Here is a 25,776-nt window from a genome sequence, read left to right as displayed (position 1 = left end):
TCACGTTAGCAAAGTTAGTTTTTCTGTCCATTTTAAGTTGTTTTGATAAAAAGCGTTAGTTTGAAGGTTCAAAAAAATAAATTAATTACCGAATTAGTTTGAAGGTTTAAAAAAATAAATTAATTACCGGATTGGCCCAATTCCTTGAAAGCGCATCCACGTCAGCGCGTCTACGTCAGCGCAATGTCAGGGGACGTGACAGGAAAACGCTTCCTCAAGGAAGCACTTTGCCTACGTGGCAACAAAGCGCGCCCGCAAGGACGCGTTTTCCTGCCACGTAAGCGCTCTCCTGAGGACGCGTTTTGGCCGCGCATGAACAGTAGCAATGACTACTTTTTTTACCGTTGGTGACCCCCCAACGGTAAAAAAAAACACTATAAAACCCTCCACCCTTTCATTTTTTTCACAAATAAATCATTTCTCTAATTTCCTCTCAATTTCCTCTCAAGTTTCTCTCAAATCCCTATTTAAAAGAGCTTTAATTTTTTTAATTATTTTAAAAAAATTAAATTTTATTTTTTTGAATTTTTTTTAAATCGTAAAAATTTGTACGAATTTAGCAACGGCCGAAGAATTGATTCGTCTTGATGACAAGCACATATCCGTCGAACAAATGAAAATGGTAAGTGTTAAATTTAATTTTTAAATATTATTTAAGATTTTTTTATTTATGCAATTTTAAATAATTATTAATTTATTATTTGTTGTAAAAGTCTGTAGATCGGATATTGCAATGCTATATCCGTAATATGCATGGTCCTCCATCACAGTTGGTAGAGAATTACCTGCGGGAAGCGGGTTTTTGGCACGTGGTGACGGTAGGCCAGGGATGCAAGTTGTACCCGAAACTTATCAGTGCGTTGATTGAAAGGTGGAAACCTAAGACGCACACATTCCATCTTCCATGTGGAGAGTGCACTATCACTTTGGAATATGTGAATCTGCAATTGGGATTGTCGGTGGACGGGTACTCAGTCACCGGGTATGTTCAATCTAACGATTGGGGAGCGGTATGCTACAAGCTTTTGGGCGTTATTCCGGAGAATATTAACGGAGGTCGGATCGAGATGGGCTAGTTACGAGACACATTCCCAGATCTGGATGATGATTCAACCGAACTAGAAAGAATCTGATATGCTCAGGCATACATTATTCATATAATTGGAGCTTATCTGATGCCAGACTTGTCATGGAACCTCGTACATCTAAGATGGCTGCTGAAACTCGTTGATTTTAGAGCAGCCGGTGAATAGAGTTGGGGGTCGGCCGTGTTGGCAACACTGTACCGGGAGATGTGTAGGGAGACGCGACCAAATAAAGCGAAAATCGGAGGTTGCCTGTCACTACTGCAGTCATGGGCATGGTTTCGCTTTCCATTTTTACGTCCTCGAGTGGACTACACGTCCTCGAGTGGACCGCCCATATACATTCCCACTCATAACGATGTAAATTTTATATTAAATTTTACAATTATTACGCAGATTTAAAATATAATAGTATGCAAAAATTTTATTTAATTAGGTGGAACCATCCGGCAAGTTATGCTGAATTACCTAGCTGTCTTGAAGATATACGGCTTCTATTAGACCAAAAGTCAGAAGCACAAGTAAGTATTAAATAAAATTGATATTTCCATCATGAGCTAGTCGATTGGTATTTAGTATTTAGTATTATGTATATAACTAATATTTCCATCATGTTCATATAGTTTGAATGGACACCATACGAGGATCCGGCAATTCGGGCAGTAATTCCGGATGAGTACTTCCAAAATCCAAACGCTTGGCACGTGAAAGTCGCGTTGGTCAACTATGCGAGTCAAACAGAGTATTATGAGAATTTGGATTCCGACAACCGATCCCCGTGGCACCTGAGGTGTTGGATGATCATCACAAAATCGATCTACGATAATTGCATACGGATTGGCTGAGATTCTGGTCACACTACATCCAAATGTGGGAAGACCTATATGATTATATACCTACTCGGGAACCGATCATCATTCTTGAGTTAGCGTGCGTGCCGGAATACATGTCATGGTTTAGGATCCATGGAAAGCCATATTTACTATCGGTAGAGGAAAGGCAGCGACAATTACGTGTCCAAAGAGAACGACGTGGCCTTTTAAATCCAAGACGAAGAGACGACGACGCAGGCCCATCAACGAGGCCCAGACATTCACCCGGCCCATCATCAGTGGCCATTCAATCACCAGGCTCAGCGAGAGCACTGGCACAGTCACCCAACCCAGTAGTTCAACCGACGATACCCACAGCACAGCCTTTTCAGATGATGCCAGGTGCGTATCCTAGCCCTTTTATGTATCCTAACCCTTATATGTTTCCTTTTTCGAGTCCTATGGCAGGTTGGAGTCCATGGCCCGGTTCATCTCCATTTTTCATTACGTCGAGTGGACCGCCGATGTATAGGCCAGCGTCACACGAGGGATCACAAGAGGGGTCGTCGGGGAGCTCTTTTTTTTACCAATCACCGTCACCGTATGAGTTTCAAACAGCTTCGCTGTTGATGATGCAAACACCTCCACAGTCATTATTCTATCAATGTGGCTCATCGTCCCAACACCGACAACCAGATACCTTACCGGAAGAACTAGAATCCCCATCGGAGCAACCACAACCCTCGCCGAAAGCTGGACAAAGGAGGAATCCAGTGCGTAACCGTCGACGGTTGCCATGTGGCACTGAATCCGGCAGGCACAGAGATTGATTTTTATTTTAATATATTTGTACAAACATTTTGAATAATTTGATATTATTTTATGTAATAAAATAGAAATTCTTCTATATTATTTCATGTACTAAAATAGAAATTTATTTTTACATTTTTAATATAATAGAAATTCTTTTAAATAAGGCAATATGTTAAATAAAGTAATTGTAATTTACTTTAATATTTTTAATATAATCGAAATTCTTTACAATAACGTTTTAAATAAGACAAATTTTTTTATAATTGAATTTTTTTACAATAACGTTTTAAATAAGACAATTTTTAATATAAGTGAAATTCTTTTAAATAAGGCAATACGTTGAATAAAGTAATTGTAATTTACTAATTTATTATAAATTTATAATTAATTTACTCAAGTAACCCTGAACCTTAATTTATTTGATTTTTCCTTAAAAACCCTTAACTCAAAATCCTAATCTAATTTTAAATTTTTTTAATTAAATTACTCAAGTAACCCTAATCTCTAATTTAATTGATTTTTTCTTAAAAAAATAATAAACACGAAAACTAATTCAATTTTGAAATTTTTTTAATTAATTTAATTGACAAACCCTAAACCCTAATCCCTTATTTATTTAATTTTTTCTCTAAAACCCTAAACTTAAAAACACCCTAACCCTAACCCTAACCCTAAACCAATAACCCAAAACCCTACCGTAGAAGACACGGGCAAAGCGTGTCCTTGAGGAAGCGTTTTGCCTACTTGGACATAAAGCACGCTCTTGAGGGAGCGATTTTTGTCCACGTAGGCAAAACGCTTCCTCAAGGACGCGTTTTCCTACCACGTCCCCTGGCATTGCGTTGACGTGGACGCGCTTTCGGGAAAATAGGGTCATTCTGGTAAATAATTATTTATCGGGCCTATTTCGGTAATTTTTTTAAAAAATAGGCTTTTATATGTAATTTACCCGATAGTAGTCATCCAACTATTGAATTTTTATTTTATTTTTGGTTACTCAATTATGACAAGTTATAAAATCTCTCTAATTATTAAATTTTGTCTTTTCGGTCATCAACTTTTAAATAGCTAATGGAAAGAAGACATAACAACTTTTAAATTTGGCATAATAATAACTTTAATCCTCAATATTTACACATTATAATTTTAATTTAGTATTGATTCTAAAATAATTAATTATTAATATTTACACATTGTGTAATTTAATTTAATTTATTTTTGTAATTTTCTTTTTTTAATGTTAGATATATCCAGAAAATATTGAAAACCACTCGTTTATCATATTTAAAGTATTGAATCGTCATCATGTAGTAAAAGACCAAACTAGTTAGAACCAAGAAAAACAAATGTCTTCATGTATTAAAATATTAATACTTGTTGGATCAGTAGCTCAATATTTTTCAGTTATGTCTTTATTTTCAGCTTTGTAAATAAAAAAATAATTTCTAAAATAAAATTTCCTATTTAAATCAAAACTCAATATAACTAATAAATATTTAAAGCATTAGGGAGAAAACCATGCATTAAGTGAAGTAAAAAAAAAACTATTAATACTGATTTTATATCTTTGGGTAAGTGTTGTCTTTGGGGAGAGTTTTTGAGTTAACTCAAGTGATAACATGTTTATATATTAATGCAATGTAAGAGTATGGGCTCGAACCCATTAAAGTCAAATGTTTACTTTTCCTTGGTAGACGAGACACTATCATTTCATGAACTCGTCGAAAGCTCTACACAAAGTTCAAAGATAAATGCAGGGATAAAATCGAGCATAGACATCCCTCCACTGTTGAAGGATCTGTTGACTCCTCGAACAACATTTTAAAAACTTCTCCAATAACGATTTTGACTTCTCTTCACTATTTTTTAAGCATAAATAACACAATTTTTAAACCTTTAAGGAATTAAAAATTTCTACACAGTCATAATTTTAAATATAGAAAATATTCATACCGATTATTACTTTTTTTTTGAACTTTCCGGATTGGGCTTTATTATGGAAATAAAATACATACTGTTCTAATCTGAAAACAAAACTCAAAATAAAACCAAAACAAAACAAAATAATCCTAAACCAAAACATGGCCCAATTCAGATGGCCTTATACGAAAATATCTTGATATTAAAAACGAAAATTCTAGAACCGGCATTAATGCACCGATCCGTTGCCCAATCAGAAGTTGTTTGGAAACCGTCTTCCAGTCTTTCTGTCATTTCAATTCATTTTTGACGATTCCATTTTCAAAATATGCCAAGAAAACCGATCCACTTCCTTTACTGTTCTGAGGCTTTCTTTCTCCACTCTTCCTCTCCTAAAACTTCTAATCAGGTCCTCTTCTCCCATCATACCGAGCTTGATCCATAGTATACTCAGGAACTCCCCTATCCAGGTAAATTTCTTCTCCTCTTTTTAACGTTTCTGTTGCCAAGATATGTGCAAGATTATTTGCAGATCTAGGTGTATGATGAAACTTGATATTATCAAGTCCATATATTTCTTGTTGAATGTCATAAATGTATGCCCCTACCATCGATCTGTCTTGACCCTTTGAGTTGCATTTCTTTATAATTGCGAGGGAGTCTCCTTCAAGAATCAGAATCTACCATCCCTTCCCGGTTCCTATTTGGACTGTTCTCCAGCAGGCTATTGCTTCAGCAGCAAAGGCCGATGAGATATTAGAATGCATCTCTGAACATGAGAAGAGGATATTTCCTTCTGAATCTCTGGCCACAATACCCGAAGCCGACCGATTCTGGCTTTTATCGTAGGCACCATCAAAGTTGATCTTGATGAAATTTTCCTGTGGGTACGACCATCTCTGTTTCTCTCCGGTACAATTCAGATCTCTTTTTTCAAGACTATTAATCTCATGAATGTAACAGTTTATAAAGTTTGCAACTTCCGTCCCATTATTAACTTTGCCTTCATGTATTTTTTTTTTGTTTCTATCTCCCCATATGGCCCAAAGTGCACAACATAATATTTGACCTTGATAAAGGCTGAACTTCTCTACTACCCAGGTGATCCACTGTTGAAAATCCTCACATTGATTCATCAAAATGTCTTGAAACGACAATGCTCTCCATACCTCCTATGTAACATGGCATTCACGAAATAAATGGTTCATTATTTCAGCTCCTTCTCCACATCTGGGACAGCTTGGATTGACTACTAACTTCCAGTGCTGTAGATTCACCCTTGTAGACAGATAATTCCAAGATATCTTCCATATTGTGACCTTTATTTTAGTCGGTAAATGTAGGCTCCAAAGTTTTTTGTAAAAATTCCTATAGATGGTCTGTAAAGCATAAGCTCTAGGACTTTCAGACAAATTTTGTAATAGTTGATAGGCGCTTCTGACCGTGAATTCACCCGACCGTTCGCCACCCCAGACAAGAAAGTCTTCATGCGGTGTTTGTGCCAGAGGAATATTGAGAATTCTGGCGGCATCATCTTCCGAAAAGGTACTGGTAATTAACTCTTTTTTCCAACTTCTGTTATGACTGTCAATCAACTCATCAACTTTAGCATCACGCATAGAATTAATTTCTGATAATAATCTAAAATTAACTGAATCTGGAATCCAAGCATCATTGATAGAGATATTAGTACCCGTTCCTACCCTCCAGTAGTGCCCCTTTGTCAATAAGTCCATTGCTGCCCAAATGCTTTTCCATACATAAAAACATGAATTTCCTAATCGGGAATTTAAGAAATGATTATCCGGGAAATACTTAGCTTTGAAAACTTGCGTTACGAGAGCATTCTGATTATTCATAACCCTCCACCCTTGCTTAGCCAGTAGTGCTATATTAAAATGTGCCATATTTCGAAAACCCACACCACCCTCCGCTTTAGGCCTACACATATATTCCCACTGACACCAATGAATTCCTTTTTTTCCTTTTTCTTTTTGCCACCAAAATCTAGCAAATAAATTATTCAACTCACCACAAAGCGACTTTGGTAGTAGGAAACATGTCATTGCGTAAGTAGGAATTGCTTGAAGTACTGATTTAATGAAAACCTCTCTACCCCCTTGAGATAAGAAACGAGTGCTCTAATTTTCAATCCTTTGCTTTACTCTGTCCTTGAGATTCTGAAAAGATTCCTTTTTCTTCCGACCTACAATGTTTGGCAGTCCTAAATATTTCTCCATGTTTGTCGAGCATCTTATTCCCATTTTAGCCGATATACGTCCTTTATCACCCTCTTCTAAATTCGAACTAAAAAAGATCATGGAGTTATTAAAGTTAACGCATTGACCAGAATAAGTCTCATACTCTTGCAAAATAGCTTTAAGGTTCCTTGCACTACTTTCAGTGGCTTCACCAAACAAAATGCTATCGTCTGCAAATAATAAGTATGAGATTGTCGGGCCTCTTCTGCCAGCTCTCACCCCTTTAATCAACCCTTCTCTTGTTGCGTTCCTAATTAAAGACGATAAACCTTTGTTAGAATTGTGTGACCCAAATTCTAAGAGATTGCTTGCAAGTCAAGTTAAACAAAAATATATTTTCTTTCTAGAAGATTTAGTATTTATTAGTATAATATATTTAGCATTTATTAGTATAGTTTATTTGACTTACTAATTTAGCCTATAAATAGGCTCCTTTACAATCTTAGAATTAAAGAGACACCCATTAGATTAGAACTCATAACACATTCAGAGAATTTTGTGTTTACGTTTGAGGGTTCTTTGTTTTTTGGGTTTTCGGGGTTTAGTTTTTATCTCCATCTTTTGTACTCTTCATTCTTTTGCCATTATAGTAAAATTATCTTTGCCCGTGGTTTTTTATCCTCTTTTGAGGGGTTTTTCCACGTTAAATTTGTGTGTTCATCTTCTCAATTTCTTCTACTATTTTTACTTGTTCGTTGCTTATTCGGGACGATCCTAACAAGTGGTATCAGAGCTAGTTTAACTTTCATAGATCAGCCCAGTCAGAGATGGCAGCAACAAGGTTTGAAATTGAGAAGTTTGATGGTAAGACAAATTTCAATCTGTGGCAAGTTCGGATGATGGCAATTCTAGTTCAAAATGGCTTGAAAAAGTTGTTACAGGGAAAAAGCCTGAGAATCTAAATCAAACAGAATGGGAAGAGCTTGATGAAAAGGCCTTGTCTGCAATCCAGTTGTGCCTCGCGAATACAGTATTGCAGGAGGTATTGATGGAGAAGACCTCATTCGCCTTGTGGAAAAGGTTAGAAACTCTTTATGCGACTAAGTCTCTGGCTAACCGTTTAGTGTTGAAACAACGTCTATTTACGTTTCGCATGAACGAAGGTGAGCTTCTTAAAGATCACATCAGTCAATTCATTACTCTTTTAAATGATTTAAAGAATGTTGAGGTTTATATTGACGATGAAGATCAAGCTATGCTATTATTGTGCTCTTTACCCTCTTCATACAAGTTTTTCAGGGAGACCCTGATTTATGGCAGAGACAAACTCTCGTTCGAAGATGTGAAGGGTCATTTGTTGAGTAGAGACAAACTCGACAATGAGTTTGATTTGAATAGCAAAGCAGATAGACAAGCTTCCGTTTTGGTAGCATCAAAGAAACGAGACAAAAGGTGTCGCTATTGCAAAAAGTTAGGCCACGTCAAAGCAGATTGTTATAAACTGCGAAATAAAAGAGCTGCTGAGAGTAACGAGGAAGATGTACCTGGTGCTAATTTGGTCGATGAAGGCGGTGATGATTTCTTGTTAGTGTCAACGAGCGATAACTCCAAGCTTACGTCTGAGTGGATCCTAGATTCAGGATGTTCTTTCCACATGTGTCCCAATAGAGAATGGTTCTCCACATACAGTTCAGTTGAATGTAGAGTTGTGCACATGGGAAACGATTCATCTAGTAAAATAATCGGTATTGGTACTGTTAAAATTAGGATACACGATGGGACGATTAGGACACTCTCAGATGTCAGGTATGTACCTGATTTACGAAAGAATCTCATCTCCTTGAGTATTTTAGACTTGAAAGGATGCAGAATCAACATCGAGTCGAGCGACATTAAAGTATCTCGTGGAGCTCTCGTTTTGTTAAAAGGTAAAAGAACCGGCAGTCTTTATATTCTGGAAGGTGTTACAGTGACTGGTGAAATCGGACGTCCCTCGTCCGTTACGGAGTCAAAGTCAACTCATTTGAAGCGGAGGCAACTTGGTCATAGGAGGGAAAAAGGTATGACCGTTTCGTTGAAGAGAGGTTCTCTTTTGGATGCAGGTTTTGAAAAGTTAGGGCACTGTATTCGTGAAAATCAGACCCGGGTTAGTTTTGATTTGGCAGTGCACAAGTCGAAGGCTAGAAGTCTTACAGCTTCTAAGCATAGATTCGACTCAGTTAATTCCCTGCATAGTTCAAGATAGGCCCGTGGCGGGTTTTGGCAAAGATGGCATTGAAAGAATTTGTGTCAAGGTGGAGATTGTTAGAATTGTGTGACCCAAATTCTAAGAGATTGCTTGCAAGTCAAGTTAAACAAAAATATATTTTCTTTCTAGAAGATTTAGTATTTATTAGTATAATATATTTAGCATTTATTAGTATAGTTTATTTGACTTACTAATTTAGCCTATAAATAGGCTCCTTTACAATCTTAGAATTAAAGAGACACCCATTATATTAGAACTCATAACACATTCAGAGAATTTTGTGTTTACGTTTGAGGGTTCTTTGTTTTTCGGGTTTTCGGGGTTTAGTTTTTATCTCCATCTTTTGTACTCTTCATTCTTTTGCCATTATAGTAAAATTATCTTTGCCCGTGGTTTTTATCCTCTTTTGAGGGGTTTTTCCACGTTAAATTTGTGTGTTCATCTTCTCAATTTCTTCTACTATTTTTACTTGTTCGTTGCTTATTCGGGACGATCCTAACAACCTTCACTGCAAAAAAAGAAAAAGAAAAGGGCTAAGTGGGTCGCCTTGTCGGAGTCCTCTGGTTGGTTTAAAAACTCTACCACTCCTCCCATTTGTAGTCACAACATAAGGGACTGTAGAAATACATCTCATTATTAATATCACCCATTCCTTTGCAAATCCCATCCTCATCATAACTTCCTTCAAGAAAACCCATTCAACTCTATCGTAAGGTTTACTCATGTCTAGCTTAATCGCCATGAATCCTTTTTTCCCTTTGCGTTTTTGCCGAAGTGTATGTAGAATCTCATAGGCTATCAAAACATTATCCGAAATAAGCCTCCCCGGGACAAATGCACTTTGAGCACTATCAATACATCTTCCAATGACTTCTTGGAGACGATTGGCTATAGCTTTGGCTATGATTTTATATAGAACTGTGCACAAACTAATCGGTCTAAAATCAGCAAGATTCGTAGGATTGGAATTCTTCGGAATAAGAGTAATCTTAGTTAGGTTTAACCCTTCTACATATTTTCCATTGTTCAAAACTTCCAAACAGAAATTCCCAATATCTTCACCCACAATACCCCAGTATTTTTGAAAAAATAAAGCCGGAAATCCATCATTACCTGGGGCTTTTGTAGGACCCATTCCCTTTACTGCTATATAAATATCTTCTGTCGTGAACTTTTCCAAGAGGGCTGTATTGATATTCGAAGAGATACTGTTTTGAATACCTGTTAAAAGGTGGGAAGAATCTCCAACACCATTAGTCGAAAAAAGCTTCTGAAAATACTGCGTAGCCATCTCATTAATTTCTGATTCCTCATTGATTCCTTTTCCATCATCACTATCAAGCCTACTGATTGTATTAGTTCTTCTCCGCATTGATGCATATTTATGAAAAAATGCCGTGTTCTTATCTCCTAACTTCAGCTAATTAGCTCTTGTTCTCTGTTCCCAATACATCTCCTCCTTATCGGTCTCCATACTCAAGTGGATTCTTTTTTCCATAATCTGGCTCATAACATCTTCATCATGTTCCTTCTTCATTAAATCTTCAAGCTCTTTTGTAATTTTATCCGTCAGTCCCTTCCGTTTCTTCTTTATGAATTTTGCCCATTTCATTAAGCTAATCTGTAAGTTCTCAAGCTTCTCCAGAACCGATCCATTTGATGACTTCCAGGATTTCCGAATTTCTTCTTCTATTGATTCCTCTGTGGTCCACAAAGCTTCGAACTTAAAACTTGGAATTGTCTTGAATCTGCTTTGATTAGATGTGCTTATTAGAAGAGGACAATGATCCGAAAGATTGGACGTTAAATGATGAATATTGCCCGTTGGAAATAAATCCATCCATTTTTCATTCGCAACACCCCTGTCCAATCTTTATCGGATGTTCGTCTCTGGTAGATTCCCTTTTTCCCATGTATACCATATTCCTGAATATCCCAAATCTAAGAGGTGACATTCTTGCAGAACTTCCCTAAACGCTGCCATCTTCCTTTCCTCCCTCGGTTGACCTCCCATTTTTTCAAATGAATAAGCTATTTCATTAAAATCCCCACTCACTAACCCAAGATACTCTCGCTCCCGTCCCAAGATTTTTAATGAACCCCATGAGGCATTTTTGTTTTGTGAATAGGGTGAGCCATAAAACCCTGTGAATCTCCAATCTTCATGAACACCTTCTTCTTTGACCAGCACATCGATATGACTTGTTGACATGGATTTAAGATTAATCTGAGCCTCCTCTCGCCATGCTAAGCAAATCCCACCCCGCGTACCAACAGCTCCTACTTCAAGCCCATTCGTGAATCCACACCTTCTTCTAATTGCTTCCATATGCTTTTCACTTACTTTAGTCTCCATTAGGAAGACTAGTTGAGGATTATTTTGCTTCAGTAAAAACCGAAGCTTTCGTACTGCCCGTGGACTCCCCAATCCACGGACATTCCAGCATATGATTTTCATTGTGCCCGGTCAGCTTGCCCATTGGCAGCCGCCGATCCTGTCTGGTTGAAAAATTCCATTTGCAAATTGGTTTCATTCTCCGTGATTAGATCCTGTCCACCATGTCTCTCCCTTTTTGGATTCTCTTCCTGAGTCTCTTTTGTCCCGTATTCATCTTGTATTAACTCTACCAATTTCTTTTTTTGCAATATACTATCTGCCTCATGATTTTTCATCATTCCCATTAATTTCATTCTTCTCCAACTAACTTTCCTGGCTGAATTCAGATTATTGGCGTTACTATTTACAGTATCTCCTTCATTGATTCCTTCTTCCTTTCGTATTTCTAAATCTGCAGCAATTGATGCCAACCATGCACCATCTTGGAGTCCTCTCATCATACCACTACTTTGCGCCCTGTACAAATATTCTTCCTGCTCCTTTGTAGTACCTCCAACATACGAGCATTGTGGTTGTAATTTTTTCGATAAAGCATTTAGCTTTAGACTCTCCTTTCCAACCAACGTTAACTCTGCTTTTAATGCTAAAGAGAAAGGTGGATCCTCTTTAATTCGGTTTTTCTCTGCAGGAGTAATTTCTGAGCAATCATGGAGACCATGCCCCAACACCGATTATTACTTATTTATTTTGTTTTACTGATTATTATTTATTATATCACTTAATAACCGTTAAAATAAAATAATATTGTTAATCATGATAAATTTCATTTGTTTAAATTTAAAAATGATAACTTTTACCTGTTTTCTCTCTCTCTCACCCCTCTTTATATTTCCTTAAATTTGTGCTTCATTTCATTGTCGATTCCAACATTCAGGCTTCTTCTCATACTGTCATTCTCCTCAATGGCTAACCTTGCGTCTAAGCTTCAGCCATGGTGGCTGTTGCTTGTAATTCCCTTCTTGTTTGTCTCCAACACTTATCATTGTGTCAATGCAGAACCACAAGTGCCTTGCTACTTCATCTTCGGGGACTCATTGTCGGATAATGGAAACAATAACAACCTTGCGACGGAGGCCAAAGTAAATTATTGGCCTTACGGTATCGATTTCCCTAAAGGACCCACTGGAAGGTTTACTAATGGTCGAACCATGCAGGATATCATTGGTTTGCCTTTTCCTCCCTCTCTCTCTATACAAAAAATGTATAACATATTGTTTGCTGCTAATTAAGATGCACTGCGTCTAAATATTAATATGTACAATTACAGTTCAACTACTGGGTTTCCAAGAATTTATTCCTCCTTTTGCCACTTCAAGAGGCCAAGAGATTCTCAAAGGTGTTAATTATGCATCTGGTTCGGCTGGAATTCTCAATGAAAGTGGCCAACATCTGGTAATTATGTTAGGTTTGGTACGTATATTCACCATGTTTTAGTATATGAGTTAGCGCTAAATCAATAGTTAAACTGTGCAGGGTGTTCGAATAAGCATGGACATGCAGTTAAGCAACCACCAAAGTGTTATCTCAACAATAGTTGAGATGTTGGGAAAATGTGCAGCATCAAAGCTTTTAGGCAAATGCATGTATGCGGTTCAAATAGGCAGCAATGACTACATTAACAACTATTTCAAGCCAGAGATGTACAACAGCAGCCACCTATTCACTCCAGAGCAATATGCTACTTATCTCATCGAACAATATTCACGGAAAATAAAGGTCGGAAAATATAATGGGGCTTAGATTGTTAAACTAAAACTTCATTAATCTTAGAAGGGGTTTGTTTTCTTTATTATCACCAGACTTTGTACAATAACGGCGCAAGGATGTTTGCACTGTTCGGAATTGGTGCCATAGGGTGCACTCCAAATGCAATGGCGGTGCATGGAACAAATGGATCTGCCTGCGTAGAAAAAATGAACACTGCAGCTCAACTTTTCAATGAGAGGCTTATACCGCTTGTTGATGAACTGAATAGCAACTCCACCGACGCTAAATTTACGTATCTAAATCCTACGGGAGCAAGCGCAGCAAACTCCCTTGGTTTTACAGTGGCAAATGCTAGCTGCTGTGACATAGGGAGTGGTGGAGATCTTTGTATCCCAGGTTCGGAGCCATGCGGTGACCGTAGTCAGTACGTGTTTTGGGATGCGGTTCATACTTCGGATGCATGGAATGAGGTCATTGCAGTTGAGGCTTACGATTCTGAATCCAATGCCATAGCTTATCCCTTTAATGTTAAGAAAATGGCACAACTGCCAAACAACAACGATGCCGATGGTGATATTTGTGAAATGGGTGAAAATTCTGGTGTCACTGTGTAATCCGATTCACTCGAAGCAGTCAGTTTGAATCGTTGTAATATGTTTACTCCCTCGTTTTAAAATTAATAAAGGAACTGTTTAGTTCAGGCATGGTAGAGAATCTGACTGAGTTTCCACTTTTCTTTTGCTTGCGTCTTAAGTTAAGCTAGGTAACAAGTTCGTTTTCATGCTCTAGTTTAAGTATGACATTAACATGTGCTTACTCAAGTTTAACCTGATTTAAAGTTTTACTTCAGCTCATCCATATTTGTAAAAGATTAATTCAAACTCATTTTAATTCCATTCATATTATTTTTTTGAATTTTTAAAAAATATATAATATTGTAAATTTAATATTTAATAGTTTTATAATTTTCATTTATTAAAAAAAAATATATATAGGCATCTTAATATTTTTAATGATTATATTATAGTATTATATATTATTATATATATATTTAGTTTTGAATAAATTACATTAGTAGTCACCTAACAATAAATTTTTTTGATCATATAATTATAAAAAGTTAGAAAATAGTTATTCAACTATTAGTAAAACTATAAAATGATCACTTAATTATTTAATTTTATCTTTTTTAGTTATTTAATTATTTTAAACTTCTAAGTATTTTTATATTTATATTAACTAATTAATGACAAAAAAAAATAATTTAAATAATTATTTTGTAACTTTTTATAAATTATCCCAAATTCGTGAAAAACGTGGTGGTATCCTTTTTTTCTTTTTAATTATAGAAAACTAAGGTGTGGTACACCCAATATGAGTTGGAGAAATAAATCAATAATAGAGGACTAGAATGGGTGTCCTGCCAAGCAAATTAATGAACATATTGGAAGCATTCTTAAAATACAAAACCAAGGGCCCTTACCCTCCCATATGCCATCCACTTCATTTTGATTTATTCTGATTAATATTAATATAATTATTTTTAAAACACGTGTTTTGATTTTTGATTTATAGTTTATTTATTTTTTAAAATTTTAAAATAATTTTTATCATTTTATTCAAAATGATTTTTTTAAATAGTTTTTTTTAACTTTTGGATTTAAAATTAAATTGACAAGTTTTGTAACTATTGAGTGTTAAATTTATTAAAATTTTAGATTTAGGATTAAAATAATAAAATATGTAAATATTGGATGACTAAATTTGTTATTAGATCAATAAAAAATCCTTACTCAACTTCCCCTTTTAAGTATTTAAATTTTGAAACCGTTGGGATTAACTTGAAAATTTTTTAAGTTGAATGATCAAAATAGAATCTACCCAAAAGTTAGGTGACTACCCAAGTAGTTTACCCTAAAATAATTAGAAAGGGGTTTAGTTAGGGCTTTGTGGAGCAGCAAGCAGAGAAGAGCAGACCTAAGACTAACAACAAATAGTTTGTGAAACAAGAAAGTGTCCCTCACGAAAACCATGAAGAGAGGTGGTCGAAGCTTAGTGTCTTCACCTCCTGCCTTCTCTAACGACGCCAAGAAACTCCGTGTCTCTACCATCAGCAACGCCACCGGCCTCCAGGTTCTTTTCTTCTTCTTCTTCTTCGGTCTGCCGTTCATCTTCTGAAATTTCAATATCAAAGTGAACCATAAAAAGACCAGAGCATGATGGCTGGGCCAAACCCGGCATTTATTTGGTTATTTTCTTATTAATAGTTTTAACAGCACAACTAAGAAAGAACAGAACCATCAGCAGCAGTCATTGGTGTTTTTTTTTCTGCAACAGGGGAGAAGATAATAGATTAGGATAACAGAGATTGAGTTCTTTTAGTCCCCATGATTCCTTTTAATACAACTTAATTTATGTCTTCGGCATGTAATACCGGCCTCTATGGAGCAAGAACTATATGTAAACTTACAAGTCATACTTATAAGAAGCAACAGCATGGCAAGTCCAGCTAAAATTCTGACCTATCTGATCATTCTGTATATGTTAATGTTGGTACTGAAAAACAGACTGAAGATGCTGAAACTGAAGATGACTTGGAGACCTCTGGCACAGATGAAGATGATGATTTGACTGTCTGTGGTCCATCTACTGTTGCCACCAGGTCTAATTAAATTCTGTGTCATTTTTTGTAAGTTTAACTAGTTTCAATATTAAAATTTTGGTTGTTTGAGTAAGATTCACCGTTTAATTTAATTTCTAGAGGACTTAAAAGAAGTTGTTGAACGTGTAGACTTTTTGCTTTGGTTTTATCGCTGCTTTTACAAGTTGCCTAGTGACTTGCTATCAAGTAAACTCTTCAAGTCTATTAAAAAAAATTTTAACTTGGATGTCTGAAGTCATTCATCCTGCACTCTTGCATATTGTACTGGGATAGTTTAAATACATGAAGCACATACTTAGTGTGACTTTTTAAAATACGAAAAGCTTGTGTTCTAGATTGTACAAAGATTTTATTTATTTTAAGACCATTACTCTACTTTTATGGTAACTAATGCTTAGATAGTTTTGAACTTTTATATGAACTTTATAATGTTACTGTCATGCTGTCTTTTGGGATCCTTTACGAGTTGTCAGTTTAAGTATTGCATATAATTATTTTTGTGCAGTTCATTTACTAAACGTGTTGAGTATAAGTTGTCAAAAGTAGAGGCTGATGATTTGTCAAAGAAGAAATGGAAGTATACGTGGGAGGTGCCTGCTGCTGACATATCAAATTGCAAGTGGGTTGGCACAGGAGAGTGTTTTCTAAAGGTATATCTGCATTTTGATCCACCTTTTATACGGGTTTTGAATTGGCTTTGCTCTTATTTCAGTTCAAATATAGCATTAATTGTGTCGTCCTATGTTTGAAAGGAATTTAATATTACTTCTAATTGACTGATATAAATTTGAATCCTATAGATATTTAGAATTTGTATGATGATAATTAGGTTTGTCTGTTTTGGGGATACTTTGGGTGCATGTGAGTGATAAGGCATTGCAAGCATTAATTGTGTCGTCCTATGTTTGAAAGGAATTTAATATTACTTCTAATTGACTGCTATAAATTTGAATCCTATAGATATTTAGAATTTGTATGATGATAATTAGGTTTGTCTGTTTTGGGGATACTTTGGGTGCATGTGAGTGATAAGGCATTGCAGTGATCCCTGAATCTAATATACAGAATGTCATTCTTTGAACTGATTAAAGAAGCCTTCTGCTAGGCTGGCTTGTGCTGAAGGTTTAATCCAGTAGCTCATGGGGGGAGAAGCAAAATGTTGTTCTATTTGTCTGCTTATAGTTAGGATGTTTTATCTACCTGAAGCAATGTTCTGGGTCAAAGTTGACCCCTAACAGTAGACTATATATATTTTTCCTTTTTTCAAGTGCATCTTAAAGCATGCTGTATCAATAAAGAATTTGATTTCCCTATTTTTTAATTATTTCAATTCTAATTTTTGCAGGATGACGACTTGAGTTCCAATTATGGTCTCAAGCAAAAGTTGTATAAACACTGGTTGGATGTCTACAAGACATCTGGAGGCAATGACTTCCATTCATCTAAGCAGAGATGGTTCTTCTCTCTTTGTGAGTGTGTGCTTCATTTGTCAGTCAATTGCCAATTGATTTCATAGCTGAGAGAATTTGTAGTTTTCTTGTTAATGCTATTCTTTGGATTTTTTTTCATCAGCTCTTTTTGATAGCCTTCATTCTTGAACATGTATTTGCGATGAATGAGATCTGTTCTTGACTGCAAATGTCTTATTTGAAAATTGGTGTTGCAATAATGACTCTGCTTTGGAGTTTGAGTTTTCTGTAATCCTTGACACATATCACTGTAGCATCTAGACATTTAAATCATATAGCTTCTGCCGCTTTCTTGCATTCATTATTTTAAATTTCTTTGCCATTGTTAATGCTACATTTTTTGAGTTGTGAAGCTTTAAATATTAGATGTTAGGCCCATCTAAGTTGATTCAAACACTAAACTGTAAACTATCACCTAACAGCAGTGGTTATCACATTATTAAAGATGTTTAGAGAAAGAAAATCTCCAGAAAAGCTCACATTTTCTTACAAGATGTAACTGATCCATGTACCATTCTCAAAGTTAAAAGATTAAGAATTACATGTTTGGAGATAATTGCTTGATTTTATTCTAAAATATCCTTACTGTCTTGTTCCATTTTAGGGTTAATCTCATGCACTCATACTTTCACATTCGCTCATTAAATTTTAAATCTGAAAAAGGTTTTTGTTTTGGTTGAGTTAAACCATTACTTGTTTTTGCCAGGCAATAGTTATCGGGATATATTGCACGGTGAGAAGAAGCCTTTCTATCACAAAGGCCTTGAAGAAGACTCAAATATTATGGATGCATATCTTATGCATTCTGTGCGTACTTTTCTTGCCCTTTTGTGCTTTATTATTATTGCTTGCAAATTTGATTTTTGAGTAAGTTGTTCTTTTTGGTGATTAAACAATATATCATGCAGCTCAATCACATATTTAGAACAAGAGATCTTGTGAGAAAGAATAATGCAAAAATTGACAAGCACCAGATGAATGGGAAGGAGGAGATACTTCCAGGTGATAATTTTCTTGATCAAGGGTTCACTCGCCCCAAGGTATATTTGCTAGCATCTAATTGATGGAAGTATAATTTATTTAAGGGCTAATTGCACATTTGGCGCCCTGTCTATAGTTAAACTCTCTATTTGATACCTAAATTTAAAAAAAAAAAAATCTCAATTAGGTGAAATGTCGAAAACATACAATACAATTGTAAATCATGGCATTAGAATGTGCCATTTTTTAAACACTTGATTTGTTTTGTTAATTCTGAAAATTTGAACCAAATTGAGACTTGACTATAGGTTGTACCAAATGTGTAATTAACCCTTTTTTTGAAGAGAACATTGGTTAATTTGTCAGCATTTGATTGTTAAGGTTTGGGAACATGCTTATCTATTTTTAAACTGGTCTATATGTATAATAGAACAGAAGTTCTGGAAAAAGTCAAACTCATTCCGAAGTTATCCCCTGTGAGGCTGACTACCATTCATCTTAAACTTTCGCAATTTTGTTTTAATTATTATACCAGAAGAGATACTGTGGAAAAAGTTAAGTCATTTCAAATTTTTCCCATGTGAAGCTGTAGTGTTTATATGCTAACCTTGATAACTGATTATTAATTATTTTGACAGAAAAAAAAGGCCTAAAAATGAAGTGGCCGAACCTAATTCTGTTCATTTGGACCATATTTCTAAATCATTAATCTTAGTCAATTGCTAACATGAATATTTAGTTCCACGTGTGGCTGACTACCCTTCTTTTATAACCTAGTCAACTGTTTATTAATTAATTTACACCAATTGCATATGCAGTTATTCCCAAATTTTGGCATAAAAAGTAACCTCCAAAATTCCAGTGACCCTTCTATTGATTTGTACCATTTTCCTCAATAATTGATCTTAAACTATGGCTAACCAGCATATTTCCTAATATAAAAATGTAATTTATTCTTCTGCCAAATAGTTCCCATGTTCCTTTTTATCTTTGCGCACTGGTTTCTGCAACTATTTCTGCTTTACTTGATTAGTATGGGGAATTGTGGAACTATTTTCATGTTCAATATCATCAAACCCATTTATGCCCTGAAAACACTGAATTGTGCTTTAGCCAATCACATTTGTTTATTTGAATTGTGCAGATTTTGATCTTATTACCTCTGAGGAGCATTGCACTTCGTGTCATCGAGAGGTTAATACAACTAACTCCTGCAAATTCAAAGGTATTTGTTCTTTGATTGGCTCTTTGCAAGTTATTTTTATTGACAGTTCAGAATTCTTCTCAATCTCAATGTAATATGAATTGTTCGTACCATAACTAGGTGGACTATGCTTTGTTTCAACACATAACTTATTTACTTGCATTGGTATGGCTGATTTATCTCTTGAGTATGTCCCCTAGATATCAAGATCTTACTCCTTTGATAAGTTTTATAGTCAATAAATACTTAGTGCTTTGTCTTGGTATGTCTAGACGTGTATCTGGTATGGAGTGAAGTGAATTGCCTTTGAACATCAACTTTGAAACAATTATTTTAGATATAATCATTCCAAAATGCAATTGTCTGAAAAAGGAAAATCCAAAGTGCATAATTAAGCTCATCACTTTCTTGTGTTCTCTATTATTGTAACTTGTCATGCAATGAAAATGTTTGTTTTATAGGGAGCTTCAATCTTTTGAGTTTTTGAATAGTTTGCTCTAGAGACACTTTATGTATGATTTTTTTTATTTAGATATGCTTCACATAGCCTTGAATACATTTACATTTTATTAAAGCAAGAACTAAACTTATTTCCATCAAATGAAAATCACAGATCACTAGACTATCTTTCGAACTAGATTATTTTGCTTCAGCACCGAAGCAGGCACTAATTAATTATCCTTGGTCTTACAAGCTTATTGTTTGTAAATATCTCTGAGTTTGATATAAAAGCATCTGTTAATATGCTGTTCATTGAATAGAATGTTTTTGCTGGTTTTATTGTCCATGTTTATAATGTTTATTGTTTCCAGGTTAATGTGGAACACATTGACCGTTTCTATAAAGACTTTGGATCTGAAGAGGTTTCAAGTGATGAGGAAGAGGAGCAATCAAAGAATGCTAAAACTAAGAAGCCTTCGAAACCTTCTGATCATCAATCACTTTTTAAGGGTGATACGAGGGATGACTTCATGATAGGCATTAAATTTACTAGGTAAAGTACTATGAATGACCAGTTGTTCACTAGAATCTAACAAGTTGTTTTCTTTATGTTTTTATTTCTGATAAATTTTTTATCAAGTTAACTTGCTTTTCCGTTGTCCCAATCTAAGCAGTTTAAGATTTTATGTAACTTCTACTCTCACTTTTTCCCTCTCTTCAGGAAGACCATCAAGCTATATGGTGATTTCTATTCTTCAGACATCATTGTTGCTTCTCCTCTTGAATTAATGACAGTAAGCATTATGCTTTATTTCTTAATTTGGTTGTCTTTGTTTCTGATTGGACTGGTGTAAAATATGGACAACAATTCTCTTCACTCCTAGGGTTATTGTACAAAGGAAATAAAAAAGTGTGGAATTTAGAGAAAATTGCAGTTTTTCATGTTAACTTATATTTATTGGACCATCTCTTTGCAGATATCGTAATCTTATATTTATAGAGATAAATGCTTTCGTATGCTTTTACAACATTGTTTGTCTTTTAAAATCTGAAGCATGTTCATGCATTGCATGCTTGTATGTGTAACTTTTTAAGCTGCCAGTTGATAACATTTAATTTTTGCTAGAAATTTGGGAAGGCAGAAAAGAATAAGGACACTGACTATCTATCTTCTATAGAGGTATTCTCATTCTCAGCAGCCTACTTTTTGGAGTATGCATTTCTTCTTTGCATCCCCTATATTTAATGAACTTAAGTCATTTGGTTCTTACGTAATAGAGAGAGAATGAGCATGTTTTATTGTATGATCAGGTTGTCATTATTGACCATGCAGATGTAATATCATTGCAGGTATTTTGTGTGATCAAATTTATATTTTTGGTCTTTATTTCTCCTCTTTATTATGTTGAGTGAAATGCCTAACTCCCCCAGCGCCTCTCCATCTTTTTCTTTTTTGATGACTGGATATAGAATTGGAGTTTCCTGACTTCTGTTGTTGAGCGTCTGAACCATATACCATCAAAGCAGCATGGAACTAATGTTATGCGCATCAGACCGTGGTATGTTCCAATAAAGTTCTCAGATGATACTCTATGACTTCTGCTTTTTCCTCTTTTTTATGGAGATAATTTGATTCCAAAGAGTGGCTTTCTTCTATAGGTACTTGGATGGATTTGCTCGATTTTATCGGCAAACAATTATTTTAGGTTATTATCTAAACCCAGGTAATGGAGTTTCTGATTTTGATGAACTATGCCTATGTTTGCAATCACTTTGTACAGTGCAAAGCTTGAACTTTTCAGTTCCACTGCATTTACCTCCTTCCGTCTTCTTTTCACAATATCTGCCTGAGTTATTAAAGCAGTAACCAAATAGTTAGCTTGATCCAAAGAAATTTATTGTCATCTGTGCAAGTATAATAGTTTTTTCTCTCTTTTTATTGGGGTTATTGGGATTTCAGAAGACATTTTTTATAATACTGATCTTTCACAAAGAATTGGTGCATCATGTATAATACAGGATTTTAGTTAACTTCAAATCTTACACCTCCATGTCTATACCTGTGCTTTTATACGTGGTTCTAGTATGGCTCAAACATCAGTGTTGTGTGCACAAATGTAAAATGAAATAGAAGCCCTACAAGTGTGTCTTTATGACTATAACTTCCTGTGAACAAATATTTCTAATCTCTTTTTACCCATTTGTACTGCAGACATGAATGCTCTTTTCAATCACCATTGTGTTAACTATCAAGGAAAGGTATGTTCATCATCTAACATTTTTTTCCCTTTCTATATTTTTCAAATTACATAGCGAAATGCTTTCTGTTCTTTTCACGTATTTAATACTTGGTTCAAACCTTAAGAAATAAGAATAATTGATTGTATTTGAAAGGTTTATGCAGCAAAGAGGAAGACAAAGCAGACATTTGTTACATTTGATAGGGAGAATGAAAATCTATGGGATAATTAGAGTGTAGAAGTTCATTTGTTGGTTTAGCTAGCTATTCTGCACACCCTCCTTTCAATATGTTCATTTACCCTTTAGTTGACCAACTGATTAGATCGTGAGTGCAGTGCCTGAGGTGTGCCTGTGTTGTATGAGCTTCTTCACCCCCCCCCCCCGTTTGCTAGAATCTTTAAAAGGGGGAAAAATGATAAAGAACTTGGAAGGAATTGCAGATTTTAAACTCTGTTAGAAATAGAATTCTCGTTCCTTTGCTTCTTTATTTGTTTTCTTTTGGCGGGTGGAAGATTAAGGTGTGGGGGCAGCAGTTGGGTTTCTGTTTTCCTGTCTACATTGAGAAGTACAAACATTCTGGAAATAAAAGAGAAAAAGAGAAAAATGCCTTGAAGTATAAGTTAACTAGTTCTCTCTACAGGTGAAGTCAGTGCGTGAGCATAGAGGTGTTCTCCCTAAAGTTTTATCCCAAGTGCGGCAGGTAATCCCCTCTAGATTTGCTTCTTTACTAGATTGCACAATGCTAGATTCTCTGCTTTCTTAAGATGCCCTTAACACCCTTCTTGAGGGATTTCCTGGATGAGTGGTGAGCTTCTAAGTGAAAAGTAAATTGAGAATTTAGTATGCTAGACATTTATTTTCCCCATCTGATGCATGGAGTTTGATATGGTGCTGGCAGCAGCTTAATACCATATTCTGGATGCCAGATCGATAACAGAATTTTCTGTATATGTTATATTGGTTGAAAATAGAAGAAATTGTATTTTTTTCTAGTATATTTATATTCATTTGGTATATATTTGTGTCTGATTTTACCTCCGATGAGCATATGTTGTTTGTAATTGCTATCTCTAAATCTCCTGATTTTGGATTCGTCTCATCCATGTTCCTTTTAATCTCTCTAAGAGTTGGGCATGATATTTTTGCATTGTACTGATTCAGTTTGTGCTTTTCAATTTTGACAGATCTATGAAAGATTTGATGCAAGTTCAATAGCTGATGTTGATGATGCTCGTCTTGAATATTTTGAAAAGAAGGTTTATTTTTTTAAAACCCATTTTTTGCTTCAATTTGTTTTCTTTTTCGAATCTTGCTAATTTTAGATTGCACTCACTAATGGTGCCTAGTCATACGGGGTTCTTGCAGTTCCTTTAGGTGAAGTAGCACTTTACAACATAGAGGTCAAATTAGAGTTCTGTAAAGGTTGTTTTGATGATCAAAATTAAACAATTAAATCTTATTTTTCTCGTTTCTTCTTCGCAACACATTGATGCCAACATCCCAAGTAAAAGACATCCAAAATTCGGAGTAAAAATCTTAACTATGTTGGCAGGTTATGGCAGTTTATACTAATATGGTTCTATAATATGCTTTTGGTTCTATCCTATGGATAAGCTTAATACTGGGTTGTGGCATCCATTATGTTCTGAAATTTGCATGGATGTATCAATTATATTGTATACCCCCTATAGGATAAGACCCTGCGAGCTTGTTATGGTTTTCTCTTTCTGTTTGGAGGTGCCTAAATACTTACAACAATGTACCCCAATAAGAAGGCAACAAAATGGTCGGGCTTGATGTCAACTAATACAACTTGCTTTTATCTGATCTTTTCTTATATCAACTCATGTATTGATGATTTTCCTGATCCAGGTGTTTCCTAAGATAAAAGATTCTGACCAGGTAAGTATGCTTAAGCAGTCTTTGAAAATTGTTTTAGGAGTAATATTACCTTTAAAGTCTTACTAAATTTTTCTTCAATTGATCTCCTTTTCAGGGTGGGATTATGCTATTTGCCAGCTCTTACTTTGAATTTGTTCGACTTCGAAATTTCTTGAAGTCTCAGAATGCATCTTTCTGTTTACTTGGCGAGTAAGATACCCTTCTTTCATTGGGTGTTTTTTTTTGTTCAGTTCATTTTTTGCTTTACGCTGGTAACCTTCTGTCTTGGTTCCACGACTGATTAGTCATAATATTTTCTTTAACCTATAGTTACACCAATCAGAAAGATATATCCCGTGCACGAGTTTGGTTTTTTGAAGGGAAGAGAAAGATCATGCTCTATACTGAAAGAATTCATTTTTATCGCAGATATAAGGTTCTTTAAACTTCTCTATTGGAATTCATTTACTTATTTCAGACATTTTGATTGCCTTTTCCTTTGTTAATGTTTTCTAAATTGTAATTTCAATACATGCTTTTAATGCCTCTCAATTTCCTGGTGCCTAGATTCGTGGTATTCGAAATTTGATCATCTATTCTCTCCCAGAGAGGAAGGAGTTCTACTATGAGGTGAGTGTGGTTACCATAAAATTTGATAACCCTGTCATTTTTGGCCCAGCTTTCATTCTGAACCAAAATTACTTCATGCTTCTTTTGTTCCAGATTGTCAACATGCTTGAAGGGTCGGATGACTTGGCATGCACAGTCTTGTTTTCTCAGTATGACAAGCTACAGGTAATGTTCTGTGATCTTACATAGGTCAGTTTTTGTAGTATTGTGAATGATGATAACAGAGGGTGACAGTTTAATTGCGTAGGGGGTTTTTGGCATTCACTCGAAAAATAGACGTATTTGCTGTAATAGTTTTTTTTTTTTTGTGTGTGTGTGCGTGTGTGTGTGTGTGTTTGCTTAGTGGTGGTAGAAACAGCAAACCTCTCAAGATCCTTAAAAAAAGTTAAATGTTGAAGCAGTAATAAGGATTAGGCTAAAGGATGAATAGATGCATATTTATTTAGTTTTGTTCTTCCATTTTCTTTATTCTAATCTATGAACTTCTCTGAACCACAGTATTCCAAGTTTCTTTTTCCTTAGTGATCCCTTTTGCTGACTCTAAAATTTACTTTCTGGCTTCTGTCATGATAGCTCGAGAGAATTGTTGGAACTGCTACGGCAAAACGAATGATAAAATCTGAGAAGGGAGTCTTCGTATTTTGCTGAAATGTTTAGGAGCTCATTCATAGCGGGCCATTGAAGACTGATCGGAAGCAAACTTCCTAGTGGGAGGCAATGACCGATGTCATGAGGCTTTTATGATTGAGGCTTGCTAAAAAGAATAGAAATTACCTCTTTTTAAGCTTATTAGAATCCCTTGCCTCGGTTACTATTTTTGGCAGGAAAATCCTTCATAATCATAGATTTTTTTTTGTTTTGGGGGGGGGGGGGTGGCTCATGTTCATAAAATATACGTTATGTCATACAACTTGACCATTTCTGCATCACAGATATTCATTTTCGCACTCTTGTATAATTATAATGGTAAAATACTACGTTCTTAATGCATTTCAACTACAAATTTGCCAGCATTCAACATAATTTATGTATTATTAGTCATAGAATTGTACAATTAAGATATCTTTAAAACCTTTAAATTTG

At 35.3% G+C, this 25,776-nt stretch overlaps 2 protein-coding genes across 2 annotated transcripts; both read left to right on the top strand.

Annotated features, from left to right (window-relative positions):
* The first annotated feature begins 11,750 nt into the window (after positions 1 to 11,750).
* On the top strand, positions 11,751 to 13,884 carry LOC107907502 (GDSL esterase/lipase At1g29660). The gene is made up of 4 exons (XM_016834902.2): positions 11,751 to 12,641; positions 12,745 to 12,869; positions 12,951 to 13,193; positions 13,277 to 13,884. The coding sequence occupies exons 1-4, from the start codon at positions 12,380 to 12,382 to the stop codon at positions 13,796 to 13,798; spliced, it is 1,152 nt and encodes a 383-aa protein (XP_016690391.1). The 5' UTR covers positions 11,751 to 12,379; the 3' UTR covers positions 13,799 to 13,884.
* A 1,254-nt stretch (positions 13,885 to 15,138) lies between these two features.
* Positions 15,139 to 25,679, top strand: LOC107907503 (digestive organ expansion factor homolog). Its single transcript, XM_016834905.2, has 22 exons — positions 15,139 to 15,317; positions 15,752 to 15,846; positions 16,352 to 16,496; positions 17,192 to 17,315; positions 18,022 to 18,122; positions 18,224 to 18,355; positions 19,441 to 19,521; positions 20,313 to 20,494; positions 20,663 to 20,735; positions 21,068 to 21,121; positions 21,253 to 21,291; positions 21,412 to 21,500; positions 21,601 to 21,665; positions 22,154 to 22,200; positions 22,823 to 22,882; positions 23,367 to 23,438; positions 24,055 to 24,084; positions 24,179 to 24,273; positions 24,394 to 24,499; positions 24,631 to 24,693; positions 24,787 to 24,858; positions 25,267 to 25,679. Exons 1-22 carry the CDS (start codon positions 15,216 to 15,218, stop codon positions 25,339 to 25,341), a joined length of 1,902 nt encoding a protein of 633 aa, XP_016690394.1. The 5' UTR covers positions 15,139 to 15,215; the 3' UTR covers positions 25,342 to 25,679.
* The last annotated feature ends 97 nt before the right edge of the window (positions 25,680 to 25,776 follow it).

The sequence above is a fragment of the Gossypium hirsutum genome, chromosome D05, assembly GCF_007990345.1.
Source record: "Gossypium hirsutum isolate 1008001.06 chromosome D05, Gossypium_hirsutum_v2.1, whole genome shotgun sequence".
Lineage (NCBI taxonomy): Eukaryota > Viridiplantae > Streptophyta > Magnoliopsida > Malvales > Malvaceae > Gossypium > Gossypium hirsutum.
Note: the sequence above shows the minus strand (reverse complement) of the source record. Positions and strands in the feature narration are given on the sequence as shown.